This window comes from Gobio gobio, assembly GCF_949357685.1.
Source record: "Gobio gobio genome assembly, chromosome: 1".
Classification (NCBI taxonomy): Eukaryota; Metazoa; Chordata; class Actinopteri; order Cypriniformes; family Gobionidae; genus Gobio; species Gobio gobio.
The window spans coordinates 45,052,880-45,072,981 of NC_137097.1; the positions used below are offsets into that span (position 1 = coordinate 45,052,880).

Consider the following 20,102-nt stretch of genomic DNA (forward strand, 5'->3'; position numbering starts at 1 on the left):
CCTTCACAAATCATTCTCTTATGAGGATTTGATGCTTAAGTTTTATCAGTTTTTATATTACAATAGTTTTAGGATTCTTTGAAAGCTTTCTATTTTCGAGAAATGCTGTCCTTTTGAACCTTCTATTCATAAAAGAATCCTGGGAAAGGTGAGCATATTCAGCATAAGAGACTAGGCTACTTAAAAAAAACAAAAAACAAAACAAAACAGTAGCCACATATATCCCAGTCTGAACTGTAGTATATAAGGCTTTGAATATTAACATCTGACCACTCTTGTGGGTTTGCTACTGTCACAATTAAAAACTGTGTAAGGGTAAAAACATGACAGGCAGACATGATGTAAGCAACACAGCTACAAATACTAACATTGATACTGGGTGTTCGAATGATCAAGAATTGACAATAGTCAATCGTATTGGTGGCACCGAGGGGCCCCCAAATAAAATTCTGCTTAGGGCCCCATAAGGGCTTGGGCCGGCCCTGTTTACGTGACCTTGAAGGAATCCAAAAGTAATCACATTACTGTCACATTGCGGTGCTTGGATTACGTTACATACCTTTTTTATTTGTAACAGAATATATTTTAAAAGTAAACCTCCCATGTGGCTCGTAAAAGTGCACTCAGTAGGTTAACCGGATCCAACTGTATGGCATCTTTACATGTTATTTCATTCATATTTCTATGCGCTGTTCATATGTGTACAAACTATAAATTATCAAAGGAAAACTCGAAACACTGAAAACGGTCTTCAACTGATTAAAATGTTGTAAAGAAAAAAAAATCGTATGAGCCTCGGGCGAGAGAGGGCGCACGGGAGCACACTGCACTCCATGATCTCCCCCCTCCCGTCTGGGACAACAGGACTGAAAGAAGCGGAGCAGCCGTACTCGGGAAGGGAGTGGGCACCCGTGGCAACTGCACTTTAGAGCAGTCAGTCTTCTGCCATCCCGCGAATAAACATGGATGAACTGTTACTTAAGGAGGATCTGACGATGCCGCTGTAAGAATGCGTCCACCGCACACCTCCCGTTCCTTTTTTCTTTTTCTTTCCCTCTGTGGTGCTTGGAGGACGCTGGCAAAATCACTGCCGACCCCAGGACCAGTTGGTAAGTTTGATTTGAGATTGTAGCATCCGTCTCCGACCGTGATAATTGTGTGGAGCTGCTTCGCCGTGTAGAACAGAACATCGATTTGCTGCTTTATTATGTAACTGCCGCATTTGCGCTCATAGCAATTTATCACGCACCGTTGTTTTTGCGCACATTTACTTTAGAGCCTTATGGGAGTTACAGTTTGGAAACAAAGGATTTCAAACTGTTCGGCCCCTCAAATGACCCTCGTGTATCTATATAGGGAAGAAGTTTGTTAAACAGACCCTGAGCTTCAAACACAGTTTTATGTGGTACAGTAACTATAGGCTACTAAAGCTAGTATCGTTTCGTATATTCAAGGCCACCCAAAATTCCATGAAAAAGAAAAGTTCACTGAGTGGCAACATTGTTCTCTAACTGTAGTTCTTAATCATTTGAATGAATCTATATGTATTAACTTTAAATGTAGCCTACCTATAGTGTATAGGGGAGACTTGTCCCACTTTTTATTCCAGTAAATATTTCTCAGGGGGTTGTTTTTGAAAGTCTAAGTTTGTTTAGGTACAAATCTTTTCTACAATTTTTTCTTCTTCTATTAAACAGCTCCACCAGAGAAGAAAAAAAAAGTTTATTGAACACATGTTGGTCTTTGTGACAACTTGCCCCAGTGGAAACCTGTCACAGCATATTGTGGACTTGTCAGCATAATTTAAAGAGTAGGCTATTGTTATTATTATGAAACGGCAAGAATAAAAATGTAACATTGACAACGCATTGTTTTGGCCAACAAATTTTGAAATTTAAGAGGAAAACTTAAATTTGTGTTATATGTCTCTGCTATTCTGCAACTATTTAGGCCTACATATATGTACTCACGTTTGAATCAAATTTGTCATTAATGTTAGTTTCAATAACATTTAAAAAAAAATCATAATATAACGAGCATTGTTCAAAACAGTTCTACTTGAATTTACTTGCTCTATAGTTTATTTTTGTCTGGTCTGACGCCAGTTTGTCACCACAGGACCAAGCGGATCTTTAAAAGCTGTTTGTGCAAACTCTTTTGTGAACCTCCTTTTTTCCTCAGCAACTTCCAATGAATATTAATGTGGGCTTGGAGCGTCTTTTCTCTCATGTGCACTGAGCTGCTCACAAATTTTGCCAAAGATATTTCAGCCTCTTAGTTCTCCTTAATCTCTGAGCCATTTAAATACAGAAATGTAAAGATACTGCACTTGAAACGTTCACTGTCAGCATTTTAGTCTTTTTGTGGTTTGTAATCTGTATTCTGAAAAGTCATCAGAGGTTTTTTAGCTGGCATCAGAAGTTAATTTACCGCTAGCCTGTGGACTCCAGCCTGGGACCCTTTGAAGAGAGACCTAAAGGTGAAGCCACATAATAAAACCATGTGTGAGTTCCCTGTTCTAGAGCTGAGAAAGACCTGGGATGACGTTTTAAAAAGCCTTGGATCCTTTTTATCCATGTTTTATTGCAATGCAGTCTACTGGAAAGGGCTCCGCTGACTAAGCTCTCCTTGTTGTGCTGATGGGAAACATTTAAATCAGAGTCAGTCAAAAACATGATGTTTTCTCAAAGTTTTTGACATATAAGTCAAATTAGATACATATATATATATATATATATATATTTTTTTTTTTTTTTTTTTTTTAATAGATCAAGCAATCAATGCACCAGAGTGCATTATCAAACACTCACACTGAGAATATTTTGTTCTATGTGCAGGATCTTTTTATGCACATATTAAGCATGTCATACATATTAATGAGTTGTTTTTGAAGATTAATTTGTTCAGGAAACAGACAGGATTCATCTACCCAGTGAGAGATGATATTATTCTACATGATTTTTGTGTTTCTCATCTATCTATCTATCTATCTATCTATCTATCTATCTATCTATCTATCTATCTATCTATCTATCTATCTATCTATCTATCTATCTATCTATCTATCTATCTATCTATCTATCTATCTATCTATCTATCTATCTATCTATCTATCTATCTATCTATCTATCTATCTATCTATCTATCATCTATCTATCTATCTATCTATCTCCTGTCTGTCTGTCTGTCTGTCTGTCTGTCTGTCTGTCTGTCCCATCCATCCATCTATATGTCTAAAGATTGGGAAGACAGCAACTAATTACCGCTGCATGACTCACTTTCTCACTTAATTATCGACATTCTACATCCTTCTTAATTCTTCTGAAGTCTTCAGAAGAGTTGAGTGTGGTCAACTCAGCTTTTAAACACAATAGCAGGATGGCAGAGTAGCTTCCTGTCACTTCTCTAGTTTCATCATGACATTCAGGAAATTTGACACAGATTTTCACATACGTTCTTGTGTACATATAGGTGGGGTTTTTTAATTCATGTTTTTCATGATCTTGCATCTTTTTTAAACAGCATAGCTTTGCAGTTGTGAGCTAAAGGGTTGAGTTTTGGTTGTGTGAATCGCATTGAGGCATCAGATGTTTGTCAGTGACACGCTGTAAAGCATCTACCAGAGTGTGAAATATTGTTATCCTGATGGGTTTTTGTAGTGGCACGGCATGCACATCACTGTCCTAATCAAGCTGACACCTAGTGCCGCCACCTCTGATTCAGGACAAAGGCCTGGCGAGGGAAGGCCAGCCAAGACACTAATGCAAACTGACTGCTGGAGATTTTAGTGCATCCATCTTTGCCTTTAGGCAGGCGTTGACCCCTAGCCATTTTGCACAGTTTGAAAAACAGTTGTACTGTTCCTCTTAGACTTATAATAGTTTTTTGGGCTTATATCCAAATCAGAATTGGGGTGGTTTCATTGAAACGTTTAAAAAAAGTAGTTCTTCCCTTTTGTCTTGTGTTCATGATTGTGTAGCATATACTGTCCAGTCGCCACATAGTAAGTCATTGCTTTGTCAACTTAAAGTAGATTTCATGAGATTCCCCTTAAGGGGGTTTTACATCCTTCTCTCATGCAAAGACGAGTGTTACCATGACAGCTCTTGTTTGTGTGCTGCCCCAGCTTGCCACTCTATGCTTTTATTTGAGACACAATCGCTGCATTGTGCTGCATGGCGCTTTTATTAGATGTCATCGAAACTTGCATGACTTTATGAACCTTCAGTGAAATCATAATCAGCCATGATTTCCATTACAGATCAGTTTATTATAAGCTCCGTTTCCACCAAAATTACCCGGAACAATTTGTCCCAGGAACTCCCCCGAGACCTGCTGCTGTCTGTGTTTCCATCGCGGCCTAAAGAACCGTGAAGATTAGTAGGTCTGCGCGCAACTTTCCAGATCCGCAAATAAACTTAATAAAGCCTGAACCTTGTCGTTGGTCCATTCGTCGCATTTTTTAAACTCCATTATTGATTCAAATAGCAAGCAACTCTTACTGCGCGCACCGTAACAGACGTTTAGGTTGAAATAAAATGCTGCGTGAGCTCAACCAATCAGCATGTTCAGCGCCCAAGTCACACCCCTGAAAGTTCCTGAACTTTGAAAAAGTACTACCTTGCGAGCAGGGCCGTTTTGAGGTGGAAATCTTTACCCGGAACTTTATTTAGACCCGGTTCCTGCGGTCGAAACACACAGAGTACCACCTCAAAGTCCCTAGATACTGGGCTATAGAGTGCAACAGTTGGGTTCCAGAAGTATACATCAATTTTATTTTCTCTATAGGGGAATTGATTTTTAATGATAACTTAAAAAGACAGACCTACTGTGTGCAATGAGGTTGTTAATCCATGGTATATGGATTTATTGAAGCCATCAGCCCGTATTATTTCAACTCAATTTTATAATAATCGTGTTTATCAGCTGAATTCCTAGAGAAAAATTACACTTCCCATAATTCTTCCCATAATAAAAGGCAAAAAAAATTGGTGATTTAAAAGTGTTTTCATTAACTGCGGAAGGAGTTTAACTCTTTCCCCCCATGTTTTTTTAAAAGTTGCCAGTCAGCACAAGCATTTTTGATAATTTTCACAACATTTATATGGACCCCATAATATTTTGTTGTATGAATATCTGAAGATGCAATATATCAAAAGAAAGAGCAGACCCTCTGCTTTTAAACAAACAAACAAAAAACAATGTATCCTAGTTTCATGCATTCTTTTTTATTAACACTTGAATATGGGCAAGTAAAATTTTGAACAAAGAGCTGAGAAAATCATGTTTTTCTCATGAGAAAGGCTTAGTCCGGATCGGATTACAAAGATGATCAAAACATAGATGGAGTAGATCGAGTCCATCAACACCCTAATGCATTTCATTCTGTAACGTTAGGCAGTTTTTTTGCTCTTTGTATCTCTTGTTGCTGCTTTTTCTTCGCCTGTGTTTTGATCTGGAGATTCTGTACTCTTTCAGAAGATGTGCAATAGCGCCCTGCCATATAACAAAACATGTATTGCCGGAAAATATTAATGGCGAGGAAGCATTGTGTCATAAATAACATAAATTGTTGTCAATGACTTTGCGGTAATCAACAGATGTCAATAGAGTTTTACTTGTATTGAAATGGTTCCATTAACCACTGTTAGGGATTGATATGAAGTGAATTGAGTTCTGTTCTGGGATTTAGCTAATTTAAAGCACCTGCTTTGGCAGGACATAGAAAGGTCTTTCTAAGGTGATGTCATGTGCTTTGACAGCAGATCTTTTATTTAAGGCTCTTTATAGCTGGGACTGTTTGTGGGCGGAAGGGTACAGAAAAGCTTGGCAGGATTTTCTGGTTACACGGGCCATCACAACTTTAAGGAGTGTGCGTCTGGCCATCAGCCCACCGTGAACTCCCTAGGCAGCTGTTCAAAGGTAGGAATTTCTTTGTTGACACCAGACACCCTCGCGCTTTGAGGAAACGGCAGATTTATCAGCAGCAGAGCCCCTGTAAACCTGACCTCTGAGGAGATCCTGCTTCACATCATCACAATGTGTCTAGATATTTTGATTGGTGGGCGTAAAAAGCTTTAAGTAAAAAATGCATGAAAAATTGGAGATTACATAATATACGTTAAATCCATGAAGGCCCATTGCCTGTAAAACTACAGCCAGGTGTCTTCTAGTGCAGCAGCTTGTTTATTATGTTAAATCTATGTTTTTGCTCAGTTTTGCAGTATTGCGTCTAATAGGAGTTTAGTGATGTTTTGAAACAGTAATCTGGATTAGGCTTTAGAAAGGGTTCCTAATTTTGCTTGTAATCCTTTTTCGTCATGCAGTATTCTTAGCAGACTGTTACAGTTGGCAGCTCATTCAGTGTAAATAAATAAATAAAATGTAGTAATGAAAAAAGGAGAGATTCAATCATGTTACAGTTGTGTACATACTGAGGTATTAACCTCATATGCACAACATATAAATATTCATGTTGAAGTTAATTATTCATTATCTGTTAAAAGTATTTGTTATTAGTATTTATAAAAGTAATTCATTCTTGATAAATTGTCTAAATCTTTTTCTTTTTTAAGTGCCCATTGACAGATGAAGCAAGCAGTCTTGTGAATTTAAGGCTCGACGTTTAAAACATTTCTTTGTGCAGAAGTCTATATAAATTCCCTGAGCAACAATGGGTTCATTAGAGCTAAGTCAACACATTTCTGCTGTGCTTTTCCTCTCCGGGGTTGTATCAACACCTTTAGAGCCCTTAGAAGATATTTTTTTTGCCTTCCAGCTAAATCTGGCACTCTGGGTATCTGGTTTGTTTTTGCAGCCCTTTAGGTGCCAGAGCGTACAAGCTAAACATGTACCAAGTGAGACCATGAGCTATTTGAACTTGCATTGTTTTTTGGGGGTTTTTTTTGGTTTTCTTGGATCCTAGCAGTGTTAACTTTCTTCCTAGCTGCTTGGTTATTTTCCTCACATAACATGGATCCAGAATCCTGGTTTTTAAACATCTCATGAGGTTGCCTGGAAGAGACACGCACATGCATCTCAAAGTGTTATCACTTGAAGAGTGGGTGTGCTCTAATTTTAGCAAGGAAACAAATATAGGAGTAGGTTTTCTGTTAGATGTTGTCAGCACCTGAGTTACTGTTTTCCTGGGCTAAGGACATCATCCAGCTGGTGCTTGGGGAAAGGGTGAGGCTTTTTGGAATGATTTATGAGATGTTCTGTACTCAGGACTCTCCAAACTATCGTATACAGATAGAGAGGTGGGAGTTTACTCTTTATAGCACACATGGACACACAATGAGGGGGACTTTTTGCCAGATCTGCCAGTCAGTTGAAAATGTACTCGCCATAAATATTGCTTATCGGCCGGCCAATGTGGGAGTTTTTTTCTGTTTTTTTTAGTAATTCTATATTTATTTATTTATTTCATTTTTTTTTTAATTGTTTTTAAGATGAAAATATAATTAATTTATTTATTATTTATGAGTTAGTCTAATGTAAACATAACTCTTACACCACAGAACATTTTGTCTCTGGTCATGATGATTTTGTTTCTCATATTTTTGTTTAGGTGGCTTATTATGTGGATATTTTCAATTGAATTGTGCACATCACTTCAACAACAGTAAAATATTTCATTTACAAATCTACTTTGATGTATTGTGTTTTTATGTATTTATTATGTTCTGGCCAAATCTTTACATACATTTGGTGTTGAGTGAGTGCTCATTTCGGACCCTGCTATCACAAATACATCACTGTCTATGTTTGAGCACTGAAATGTGCTGTTTATTCAGCCCTCACTGTAAGGCTACGGCTACACTGCTTTTATGTCCGAGACTTTGTAAGCATCCCAGTGAAACCCAGTGGTTTTGGCAAACAGGGCTCCTGACAGGCAGACATTCCTGCTTGGCTATTAACACATCGTCTGCCTGCCTGAAAAAACAACATGGTGGTCTGGAGCCATTGGTGACACCAGGACCACTTCTCAACCAGTTAATTACACCTTTTCCCATGGGTTTAACCTGTATTTCTGGAGATATAGAGCAGAAATTTGTCTTGTAGGACTTGGCCCAACTTGGCCATCTTTTCCCATTTTAAATTTTGACATAACACTTACCTGGACAATAACGCTTTTCAATACAAAACTGATTGGTTTACATTGATAATTGTGCCATTTGAGATGCGTATGGTCTGTTAAGTGGTACTAGTCATTTGTCTCGTACTAGTCAAGTGCTGTTGTCTCCATGCAGTCTCCTCAGTTGCCTATAACAAAGATACGCAGCCTGTAGGGAAACGCAGACGGCCACTGTGTGAGTGAGTGGAAGAGATTTCGCTCCCTAATACAAGCAAATAATGAAGTGCTGTTTGTTTTAAAGAGACTATCACAGTGGACAGGACTAAACATGGAAAGAGTAGAAAATGTAGGGTTCGTTTTCACCTTCCACTCAAAGGCAGACAAATATTTATATTTGCCAAATTGTGTTTTAGTTTTCAATAAACATTTAGATGTAGTAAAATAAGTTTTTCTGTGAGTTCATTTTTCCGCTGAAGCCGAGAACATATGTCGCAGAAAAGTTTCCTGGATTATTTGTGCCTTGCTCTTCGACTCAAACAATAGACAGGAAGTGGAATTGTGCACAGGAAATCCTTGTGGGTGAGTGGAAGTGGAGATTCTTTCAATTTTGCTCTTAAAATCCTTTTCAGCTCTGGTTATGGTCCATTTACTTTTTCGTTCATTCCAAATCCGTTTTTAATTAAAAACAGAAAACAAAAAAACTAGTAGTTTTTTTTTTTTCTTTTTTTTTTTCAGAAAAACTAAAAATTAGATTTCGCCTTGATTTTTTAGTTTTTCGTTCAGTGGTCGAAAAATGAATAAACAGTTTGAATATTCTATATATACACGTGGGTGGGAATTATACACCCCTGAAGATCAATCTATTTCATCATCAGTTCTTATTTGCAGAATAAAAGTCCTGCACTGCTACAGCTGTACGGAAAGCGTGTTTTGCAACTACATTTCATTTTTCTCATCAAACAACCAGACTAACGAATGACTCGACACAACCCGTACCGGGGCAGAGCCTAGACAGGGCTTTCTTCTGTGTAGACCTTTAGACCAGCAAAGTGCCAGGGGGTCTGCAAAATAGCCTAGACTATTTTTATATCTATGTATATTTTTTATTATATGGCTACTTATATTTTTCATTCTTGTTGTTTTCTGAATACCATTAATTTAAGGATTTGTCATACAGTGAGGGGAAGTAAAATAGCCTACACATAGCGTACGTGTTAATAGTGTTTATAATGTTAATGTTGTATTTTATTTACCGGTGTTTTACACTACTTCTGAATGTAGGCTAATAATAAAATGCAGATTTTACTTCAATGCAACTTTCGCGTGTTTCTCTCTCAACATGACCCGGCGTCATGTGAATTACACTCGGTGCGACTTTTCTGGCAAATACGTTCAATTATAAAATGTGCTTTATTATTACAAAATGCATAGGATGCATTATAGGCTATACATTGTGTTAATTACATATTAACTTTGGGCTTAATCACTGTTATAGCCTAATTAAATGGGGGTCATTGGACATTTATTTACGCAATATGAAATAAACTCAAAGTAAGAACTGCTGCGTATTCCTGAACATGTCTGCGCCTGAATGTGTGTTTATCTGCAGTTTATTAAGTTAATTTAACCCATTGCAATTTATTGGAACTGTGTGAACCAGGGTTACCAATTGATGTTGTTATGCTTATTACCTTCTTTTTTCGGAACACACACAAAAATTATTTCTCGCATTTTGCCCCCTTTTTTATGCGGATGCAAATATGTTGACTTGTAACATAATCCATATGCAACTCGTGCCATGTATTCCAAGTGCTCTGAAGGTGGCTATTGTAGGGTGTGAGAAACAAACTGAAATGGCAAGTTATTACAGGCTTTAATGAAAATCTTGTGTTGCAGTCCTGTGTGCGAGTGTGGAGCAGCTTATGCTGTGCACAAGCACCCTTTTGAGATATTAGTTATAATCAATTTTAATAAAACACAAGGCATAAATCATAAAATAAAAGAGTATGCATTTTAATATCTCTGTTGTTCTCCGGTTGTCTGGTTGCAATGCATTATTCTTTCCTTTTTGTATTTTAAATGTATGTATGTTTAAAATATTTATATTTTTTTATTTATTTACTTAACCAAGGTAGGCTATGACAGCCGTCATATATCCTGCCAACTGATGCAAAGAGGTGAATTTATATCTACACGAAAAAGTCCTGTCCAGGCTCTGCCCCGGTACGGGTTGTGTCGAGCCACTCGTTAGTCTGGTTGTTTGATGAGAAATATGAAATTTAGTTGCAAAGTGATGTTTTATTAACACATTTCGGGAGAAGCACGTTCAGATAATTAAACCTAATTAAACACAAGTGGAGCACCCTCAGATAATTAAACCTAATTAAACACGTGTGGAGCACATCAAGCTAATCGCTTTATACGATAAGAGGTATATATACAGCATATTTACCTTCTTTCGTTGACCGTTTTTATTTTAGTATGGACTGCTTTTCCGGCAGGTCGCCCCACCGGCCCAAGCTGTATAGCCTACATAGCTCAAACAGCTCGAAGCAATTCTACAATGCTAAAATCTTTTCCTTACAGATTTCTAAGCCATTTCGGCCGCTTCCATCATCATTCACGGTAAAATAAATTCTGCTTTTCCCGAATGTAATTGTGTTTGCCACAATTTACAATTGCGATTCTGACTTCTAGATTCTAATTCGTTGTTCTAAAGATATGTTAATAGCGTGTTGTTTTAGAAAAATGACGTCAGAGTCAACCACGAAAGTGTGTAAAGAGTGCACACCGCAGACTTGCAACAGGGGAAACTACAACAGAAATAGAAAATTATCTTAAATAATTTGTTACAGGCACACATCAAGCTTTTCTTGCGAACTTACCGCCTCTGTGTACTAAAGACATAATTTTCACACATGAGAAGTGCGTTCATTATCCGACACGCACGCGGTAATGAACTATAAATATACTTGCTGGTAAAGCTAAATCAATAAAATGATGACAGTACAAAAGCGCAAATTACGCCAAACGATCAGCCACTTGTTGGAACCAGCTGATCATCACTGCCTTTGATTCAATACCTCTCAACTTGACGCTCACATAAGCTCGGTCACACAGGGCTCGACAGTGCGACCATACTCACATTTGCGACAAAAAATAGACGTGTGCGAACTGTACACTGTATTTTGGAGCACCCATTTACTTAAATGTAGCATCAATACCTTACAGTAGGCTATATTGTATACCATTCTATTAACGATTATTTTAAGGCATCTTATATTCTGGGGATAGAAAAACATATTACGATACTGCAAACTTCAAAGGCTTTTCATTAAATAAATGTGAACTCACGTTTCAGATTCTGAGCGTTGTAAGGGCTTGCACAACAATGCTTCAGTTCAGAGCAGTTCACAATCAATGAATGGTGCACATTTATGCCAAGTGAATATTTATGAACAATGACAATGTTTTCTTTATTGTGATTTAATATTGTATGTATACAGGTGTAGCGCTTCACACAGAGAGGCCGGATAGCTGGCCTGAATGGTCGTAGCTAAGTGTAAGCAATCTCACGTATCTGACATTCCATGAGGTTTATTATCCGCGTCGATCCCACGCACACATGGGGCAGTTCGCATACACTCCACTGACAACTCTGTTACTGAACAGAAAAATAAAACGGCAAAGAGCAACAGAAATTTAGAACGCATGCAACGGTCACAGCTCGCGCTCCATCTACTGACTGCCCACTCATCAGCGAGTGAGTGAGAGAGAATGCATTCCGCCTTAAAGAAGCAGTAGCCTATTCAGCGAGGTAAAGTATCCGTCTAGGCTGCTTTAGGGACCGTCTGCAAATTCACCACACAGTGCAAATCGAATCTCAACAAACCATTCAAATGAATTTTTACAGGGCTATGGTAAATGCCTAGCGGGCAAAATTATTTGGCTTTCATGATCCAAAGGTTGTACATTCCTACTGGCCAGACTGACTTACTACAGGTGAAATTAACTGGAGTAAAGCTGGCTTGACATTGGACATTCGATAGTTTTAGGGACTGTCTCTTAAGTTACATTAAAATTACATTAGTATACATGTTTCTAACTTCAATAGCATTTGAAGAGAATGGCTTAGTCATAAAACCAACTGTAAAGTATTCATCTAGGTATCAGGTTTGATGCACACCTTTTCGATTTTAATTTTTTAGATTTAATAAAATAAACTGTCAATTACATGAAAATATGGATATTTATTTCACTAGGATGTATGGGCTCATACACAAAATATGCTAGATTTAAATGTCATAGCTGTTTCCCTCATACGAATGTGGTTCTCCATTTGACCGTCTAACCTTTTCTCCTGTGCAGCAGCAGTGCTGTTCCCTCTGCTCCCGCAGGAACTGAGTTTCTCTGGCTAATTTCTCCACTGCCACAGCAGTGCCTTTCCCTCTGCTCCCGCAGGAGCTCAGTTTCTCTGGCTAATTTCTCCACTGCCACAGCAGTGCCGTTCCCTCTGCTCCCGCAGGAGCTCAGGTTCTCTGGCTAATTTCTCCACTGCCACAGCAGTGCTGTTTCCCTCTGCTCCCACAAGAGCTCAGGTTCTCTGGCTAATTTCTCCACTGCCACAGCAGTGCTGTTTCCCTCTGCTCCCGCAGGAGCTCAGGTTCTCTGGCTAATTTCTCCACTGCCACAGCAGTGCTGTTTCCCTCTGCTCCCGCAGGAGCTCAGGTTCTCTGGCTAATTTCTCCACTGCCGCAGCAGAGCTTTTCCTTCCGGTACCGCAGGAGCTCAGTTTCTCTTGATAATTTTCTCCACTGGCACAGGAGTGCTGTTCCCTTTGATACCGCTGGAGGTCAGTGTCTCTGGCTAACCTTTTCTCCAGTGCCGCAGCAGTGATGTTCCCTCCCAGAACCTTCCAATCCTTCGTGACCGCTTGGAGATGTTTAAAGCATTCCACTTCTCTTATAACATGCATACCATCAAATTTTCTCTCCTTTCAATCAACTCGTTTCCTACCTTAATACCGTTAAGGGCCTCCAAGTTGGGTCCATCAAATGCTACCTGAGCGGTATAAAAAATTTTCCGCAATTGTTGTATGGGGCTCCCTCCCCAGAAAATTCACGAACCTCCCTCCTGATAAAGGGTTCATCAATCACAATACTAAATGTCCTCTTAAAATGTATCCATACCCTTCGTACAGGTTACCAGCCCCTCAGTGCAGCCTGCACACTCAACACCGCTTATTTTAGCCTTTTCGGTTTCTTAGGATGCTCAGAATTTGCCATCACTTCCAAATTCGACCCTAACATCCACCCCACTATCTCAGACCTATCAGTACTCGATGGCGAAACCATATCGTACTTAATCAAGCGAAGCAAGACTGCCTAAAAAAAAAAAAAAACACTATCCTATCTTTTCTCCTTTTCCGTCTAGCGAGGCTTATCCATCCAATGCAGCGAGTCTTGATCTCCTGTCAGATGCTGCAAGAGCTCTCCTGGACAGTGGCTATCTTTTCCGTCTGGCGAGGCTTACTCATCCGATGCTTTGAGCTTGAGCTCCCGTCGGATGCCACGAAAACCCTCTAGGCCAGCATCCATCCTTTTCTTTCCCTGACCAGCGAGGCTTCCTTTTTCGATGCCTTGAGAATTGATCTCCCATCGGATGCCGCGAGGGCCCTTCAGGTCGCTATCAATCTTTTTCTTTTTCCATCCAGTGAGGCTTACTCGTCCGATACCGTGAGTCTTGATCTCCTTTCGGACACCGCAGAGCTCTCCAGGTCTATGCCTATCTCTTCTCTTTTCTCCGTCCAGCGAGGTTTACCCAATACCGCGAGTCTTGATCTCCTTTTGGTTGCTGCAAGAGCTCTCCTGGACGAGCATCCATGCTTTACCTTCCACCCGTCTGCCAGCGAAGCTTACCCATCTGATACAGCGAGTCTTGATCTCCCATCAGATGTCGGCGAGAGCTTCCTGGCCGGGTGTTTCACTTCTCTTTCACCGTGCCGTCGGCCGATAGGACCCACTCACCTGACGCCAGAAACTGCTCCTGGTGGAGGCTGGGTGGGCCCCCTCGGTCAGTTGTTTCTTTTTAATTGCGCCACCCCGTCTATCGGTCAGTAGGGCTCACCCGTCTGACGCCACGAGTCTTGATCTCCTGTCAGATGCGGCCTGAACCCTCCCGATCGGCCGTTTCAAACAACGCACCCCCCCCCCGTTCACCAGCCAGTAGGGGGCCCTCTGGTAGCAAGAGCCTTCCCGATTGGTTGTTCTAAATTAAGGCTGCTCCACATTCATCAGCCAGTAGGGCCTGTCCACCTGGCGATGTGAGCTCCCGTCAGAGGCAACATGGGCCCTCCTGGTCAGGTGGTTCCAAACCACGCTGCTCCTCATTTATCGGCCGGTAGGGCTTTTCCCGTCTGATACAGTGAGCCTTGGCCTCCCATTGTTGCAAGAGCCTTCCCGATCGGTCATTCCAAAACAAGGTTGCTCCAGTCCATCGACCAGTAGGGCCTGTCCGCCCGATGCCGTGAGCTGCTCCCATCAGAGGCAACACAGGCCTTCCTGGTCAAGCAACCAGGCTTATCAAAACGCCAGCCCACCAATTATCTGCGTATTTGGGGGTTTTCTGGTGGCTGTCCTGTTCTTTGCAGTTTGGGGGATACTCTGGGTTCGGGCCAAAATTCCGAGCCTGGAGCCCTCCCCCGGACAGCACGCCAAATACGCATAATCTTTACTCTATTTAATGTGATGTAAGTGTGAACTCGTGAATTGATGTTTCATTAACAAATTTCGGGAGAAGCACGGATAATTAAACCTAAGTAAACACAAGTGGAGTACCCTCAGATAATTAAACCTAATTAAACACGTGTGGAGCACATCAAGCTAATTGCTTTATTCAACGATAAGAGGTGTATATATATACAGCATATTTACCTTGTTTCTTCCTCTTATTAGAGGTCAACACAATCCATAATAAAATACAGTCTAGATCTAGACTATCTCTATCACGGGGGGGATACTCTGGGTTCAGGCCAAAATTCAGAGCCCGGAGCCCTCCCCTGGACAGCACGCCAAATATGCATAATCTTTACTCTATTTAATTTGATGTAAGTGTGAACTCGTGAAACACGCGTTAAGAATCCGTACAGCTGTTGAAGCGCAGGACTTGTATTCTGCTGCGCGGAACTGAGGAAGAACTGATGACGGATAAATTTGATCTTCGGCTGACCAATCAGCAGAAAGGGGCGTATAATTCCCGCCCACGTGTATATATCGAATATATTCAAACTGTTTATTCATTTTTCTACCACTGAACGAAAAATAAAAAAATCAAGCCGAAATCTTGTTTTTCTGAAAAAAATGAAAAAAACAAAAAACGATTCGTTTTTTCATTTTCTGTTTTTAATTAAAAACGGATTTGGAATGAACGAAAAAGTACATGGACCTTTATTTTTTTCTTCTGTGTAATATGAAAAATATATATTAATGTAATAATATTAATATATTAAGCATGTTGTTATCTCTTATTCCTTTTTCAATTAAAGGGTCTCATGGTTTTAATTGATGGTTTTATTTTAAAAATTGATTAAAAATATTATGTTTGTGTGTGTGTGTGTGTGTGTGTGTGTGTATATATATATATATATATATATATATATATATATACATACATACATACATACATACATACATACATACATACATACATACATACATACATACATACATATATATATATATATAATATATATAAGTGGTGGGTATAGATACATTTTTTTAATCTCACTGTAATCTTGGAATTAATCTAGATTAAAATGGCTCATTTGAATTCTGCTGAAGGCATTCAGAATATGTGCACTCGTAAGTGATCGTTTGTCTTTTTGTAGTTTGAATAATAAATAACTTCTGTCCCTTTAAGACCTGACGCACGCATGGATCCCAAACACTGTTCCTGTGAGCTGTTTACGACTGTGTTTACGTTAAAACTCACAAAGATGGACATTGAGACATATTTGAGTATATTTGACCATTAATAAACTGGAAAAAGGAGCTCATTTTTGCACTTGTATGTCAGAGGCGGCTTTATTACGATATGTGTGTGTGCGCTTCAGATGCGAGCGCGAAATCTGCGGGAATTAGTAGAATTAACGTTATGTGCAACCCCGCACGAAATTCAGACCGGTCACACCGATACTAACACGCTATCATGAGGAAAAAAACGCCAGAACACCCGTGCGCAATGTTCAGAGGATTAACCGGACTGAATGAGAGGAGGCGGGTGCGTGTCAGCTCGCTGTCGGTCGGAGAGGAGAGGAGAGCGCAGCTGATATATCGACACTGTAGAAAATGAGTGTCGTATCGTTTGAGTAGGCACACAGGTTCGAAGACTCGTTCTCTCGCCCCCTACAGTGCAATTCGGCTAGGTATACATCCACGCTAGAATATCAAGGTGAAAGTCATCATAGCTTGCGTAGTATAGACCCAGCTCCCAACCCAACTTTGAGAATAGATTAACGGCGATATTTTTATTATCGGCCGATAAGAGTCTCATGTTAACACAGCACGTTAACGCCGACAACGGCCCACCACTAATATATATATATATATATATATATATATATATATATACACACACATACATGCATACATACATACATACATATAATGAGTGCTGAGTGCATAATTATTATGCAAGTCGATATTCTGATCATATTTTTTTCCAAGAACATTTTACCAACTCCAAACCACATCAATGTCAATAACATAATATATTAATTTTGTAAATATTAATTTTTAAGTGAGATAAAATTGTTAACGAGGGCTGGAAGTGAAAAACACATTATATTCAGATGTGCCTACTGGTAATTATTAAACAGGCTTTCTTTTTTCAGGTATAATGGGCGAAAAAAAGAGATTTAACTCACATTGAAACGTTATCGTCTAAGAGAAGCACGCATATGCAGCCGCTGCTCATAGAGCGTGTGAGTACTGAACTGAGTTCTTTTTGGCACCTTAGTGGGCTTGAATGGTCAAATACACACACTTCTTTGTCAAAAGGCTTGTCTTTGCAAGTATCCCTGTAAACACAGTCTGTTCCCTTTCGAGGGAACTCGCACTGCATCGGAACGACACTTTGGGAACACTCCCTTAGCGTAGCGCGTCTGAAGCATGAATGAAACTAGACCAATCTTGATTGGTGCTACGTCGTGACAACAGCGCTAGCTTTTCACTCTTCAGCAAGTGCGCTGTGTATTGTAAACCATTTTGACAGACGCCTCCCTCACTGGTTGGATGGAGTCCTGGAGAGTCAGTCTACTCCTAGTAGCCCCGTATTGGCCGGCCTGAGTATGGCTCTCAGACATCATAGCACTGCTGGCAGGGCCTCAGGGCCTCTGAGGAGAGACCTGCTGTCTCAGGCGGGGGGTACAATATTTCACCCCCGCCCAGAGCTGTGGAAGCTTTGGGTCTGGTCCCTGAGGGGGCTTAGTACTTAGAGGCTGGCCTGTCGGCAGGTGTAGTGGAGACCATACTCAGTTCCAGGGCTCCTTCCACGAGAAGGTTGTACAGCTTAAAGTGGAATGTGATTTCCACTTGGTGCAGGGAGCGTGAGGTGGACCCAGTTAACTGCCCTGTGGCTTCAGTGCTGGAGTTCCTCCAAGATTGTTTCTCTGCGGGGCTTACCCCGTCCACACTTAAGGTGTACGTGGCTGCCATTTCGGCTTTCCACGCTCCTGTAAGGGATGGGCCTCTGGGGAGGCACCCTTTGGTCGTACGTTTCCTCCGTGGTACTTGGAGGATGAGGCCTGCGACTCGTTCCAGAGTTCCAACTTGGGATCGGACGGTGGTTCTCGAGGGACTGGCTTTGGCCCCCTTCGAACCGCTCAAGTTGGCGACAGACCGAGTTCTGTCGCTCAAGGTGGCGCTGCTCCTAGCTATCACCTCGCTTAAGAGGTGAGGGACCTTGGCTATAACGCCGACTTGCCTGGAGTTTGCCCCTGGCGGAGTTAAAGCCATCCGAGGCCAGGCTATGTGCCCAAGGTGCCATCGAGTGTGGCACGGCCTATGGTCCTGCAGGCATTCCATCCTCCACCTCATCTGTCAGCAGAAGAGGGGAGACTTTATCTGCTCTGCCCGGTCAGAGCGCTGCAAATTTACTTGCGGAAGTTTTCGCAGTGCAGAAGGTCGGACCAATTGTTAGTGTGTTTCGGGTCTTCTAGGAAGAGGCTGCCCGCGTCCAAGCAGATGGTCAGTAATTGGATCGTCCAGGCCTTGGCTTATCAGGTGCGCAGTTTGCCTTCACCTTTGGCCTTGAAGGCGCATTCCACTAGGGCAAGGGTGTCCAACCCTGCTCCTGGAGAGCTACCGTCCTGCAGATTTCAGTTCCAACCCTGCTCCAACACACATGTCTGTAATTATCTAGCACCCTGAACACCATGATTAGCTAGTTCAGGTGTGTTTGATTGAGGTTGGAGCTAAAATCTGCAGGGTGGTAGCTCTCCAGGACCAGGGTTGGACACCCCTGCACTAGGGGCATGGCCTCTTCTAGGGCCCTTCTTATGGGGGTCCCACTTCAGGAGATCTGTGAGGCAGCCGGCTGGGCTACCCCACATATTTTCATCAGCTTTTATAGTCTGCACCTCCCTGCAACGCCTGGCGCTAGGGTGCTCTCGTCCTGAGTGTGCCTGGGTTTCAGCTTTGCACTAGGGCAGGCATGGTTCGTGGTGGCATAGTGGGAATTTCGTTCCCCAAAGTGTCGTTCCGACGCAGTGCGAGTTCCCTCGAAAGGGAACATCTCGGGTTACGACTGTAACCCATCTCGGGTTATTAAAATTTTTAATGCAGATTAATCCATTAAAGTTACACAAGTTAATCAGTCAAGAGCAGTAAGGGATTGTTTGTCTTTTTGTAGTTTGAATAACGTTAACAACATAGAGAGTGGCATGTTTATTCGTTGCTGTCCCTTTAAGACCTGACGCACGCATAGATCCGAAATACTGTTCCTGTTACACATTCTTCCTGAACTCTTTACGACTGTACATTAATACTCTCCAAGATTGGCATTGTGACATTATTTTTTAGTGTATTTGACCATTAATAAGCTGGGAAAAGGAGCTCATTTTTGCACTTGTATGTCAGAGGCGGCTTTATTACTGTATGTGTGTGCGCTTCAGATGTGAGCGCGAAATCTGCGGGAATGAGTAGAATTATGTGCAATCCCTCGCAAAATTCAGACCCGTGACACCAACACTATTTAAAGGGTAACTAAACCCCTGCTCAGAGCTTAACTCCACCCACTGGCAATTTTCAAAAAATGCTGGAAAAGTGGGCAGAGCCCGGCGGACACAGAGGGGACGAACCGAGGGCGGAGCTGAGCGGAGGGCGTGCACCTGAGACCCGCAGTGACGGATTGATTGACAGCTGTCTGACTCGCGAGTCACAAAGATGGAGAATGACTGGAGTGACGCCAGCTTTGCAACAGAGCGGTCATTTCTCCTACCTTCACCTGAAGTGGAGGAGGGTGGATTGTCTGTAACAGACACAAACCCGGAGCCTTATCAATGCGAGCCGCTGCTCAAACTGCGTTAACTCCCGATGCCGACGATGCTAGTGAAGCAGCCGCGCAAGAGAACTGACCTAATCTATCTGCGTCCGTGGCAACCACTTGCGTGTCAGGGTTTGAAAGCGCGTCTCATGTATGAAAATTATCTGTACACATGACGGGCGGCAATAATATCGCAAGAAAAGCCTGACGTGTACTGACAACTGCATTATTTAACCGTATTTTCTTCAATACAATGTTAAAGCAAGTGTCAAGTCAGTTTCATTCATAATGTTTCTACTTCATGTAATATGACAGTTCATACTGGAGTGAAGCCGTTCTCATCGTGTGATTGGGGGAAACATTTCTGAGGGCGTGGTGAGCTCGTGCCAGGGGCGCGGATAGTGAGCCGTTGGAGGTACCATCCTACGTCACGATGTACCACAACGTCCAATAGGAAAATTCAACTGCAGTAGCCACCGTTCAA

At 41.3% G+C, this 20,102-nt stretch overlaps 1 protein-coding gene across 2 annotated transcripts in view; it reads left to right on the top strand.

The window, feature by feature from the left end:
- The first annotated feature begins 855 nt into the window (after positions 1 to 855).
- The window catches only part of fam171a2a (family with sequence similarity 171 member A2a), a 46,234-nt gene continuing 26,987 nt past the window's right edge, over positions 856 to 20,102 (top strand). The window contains exon 1 of one of the 2 annotated variants that reach the window (XM_079812602.1): positions 856 to 1,109. In XM_079812602.1, the coding sequence (XP_079668728.1) occupies positions 1,010 to 1,109 (100 nt within the window). In that variant the 5' untranslated portion in view covers positions 856 to 1,009. The remainder of the gene's footprint in view (positions 1,110 to 20,102) is intronic. The other variant, XM_079812603.1, reaches the window with a different exon arrangement.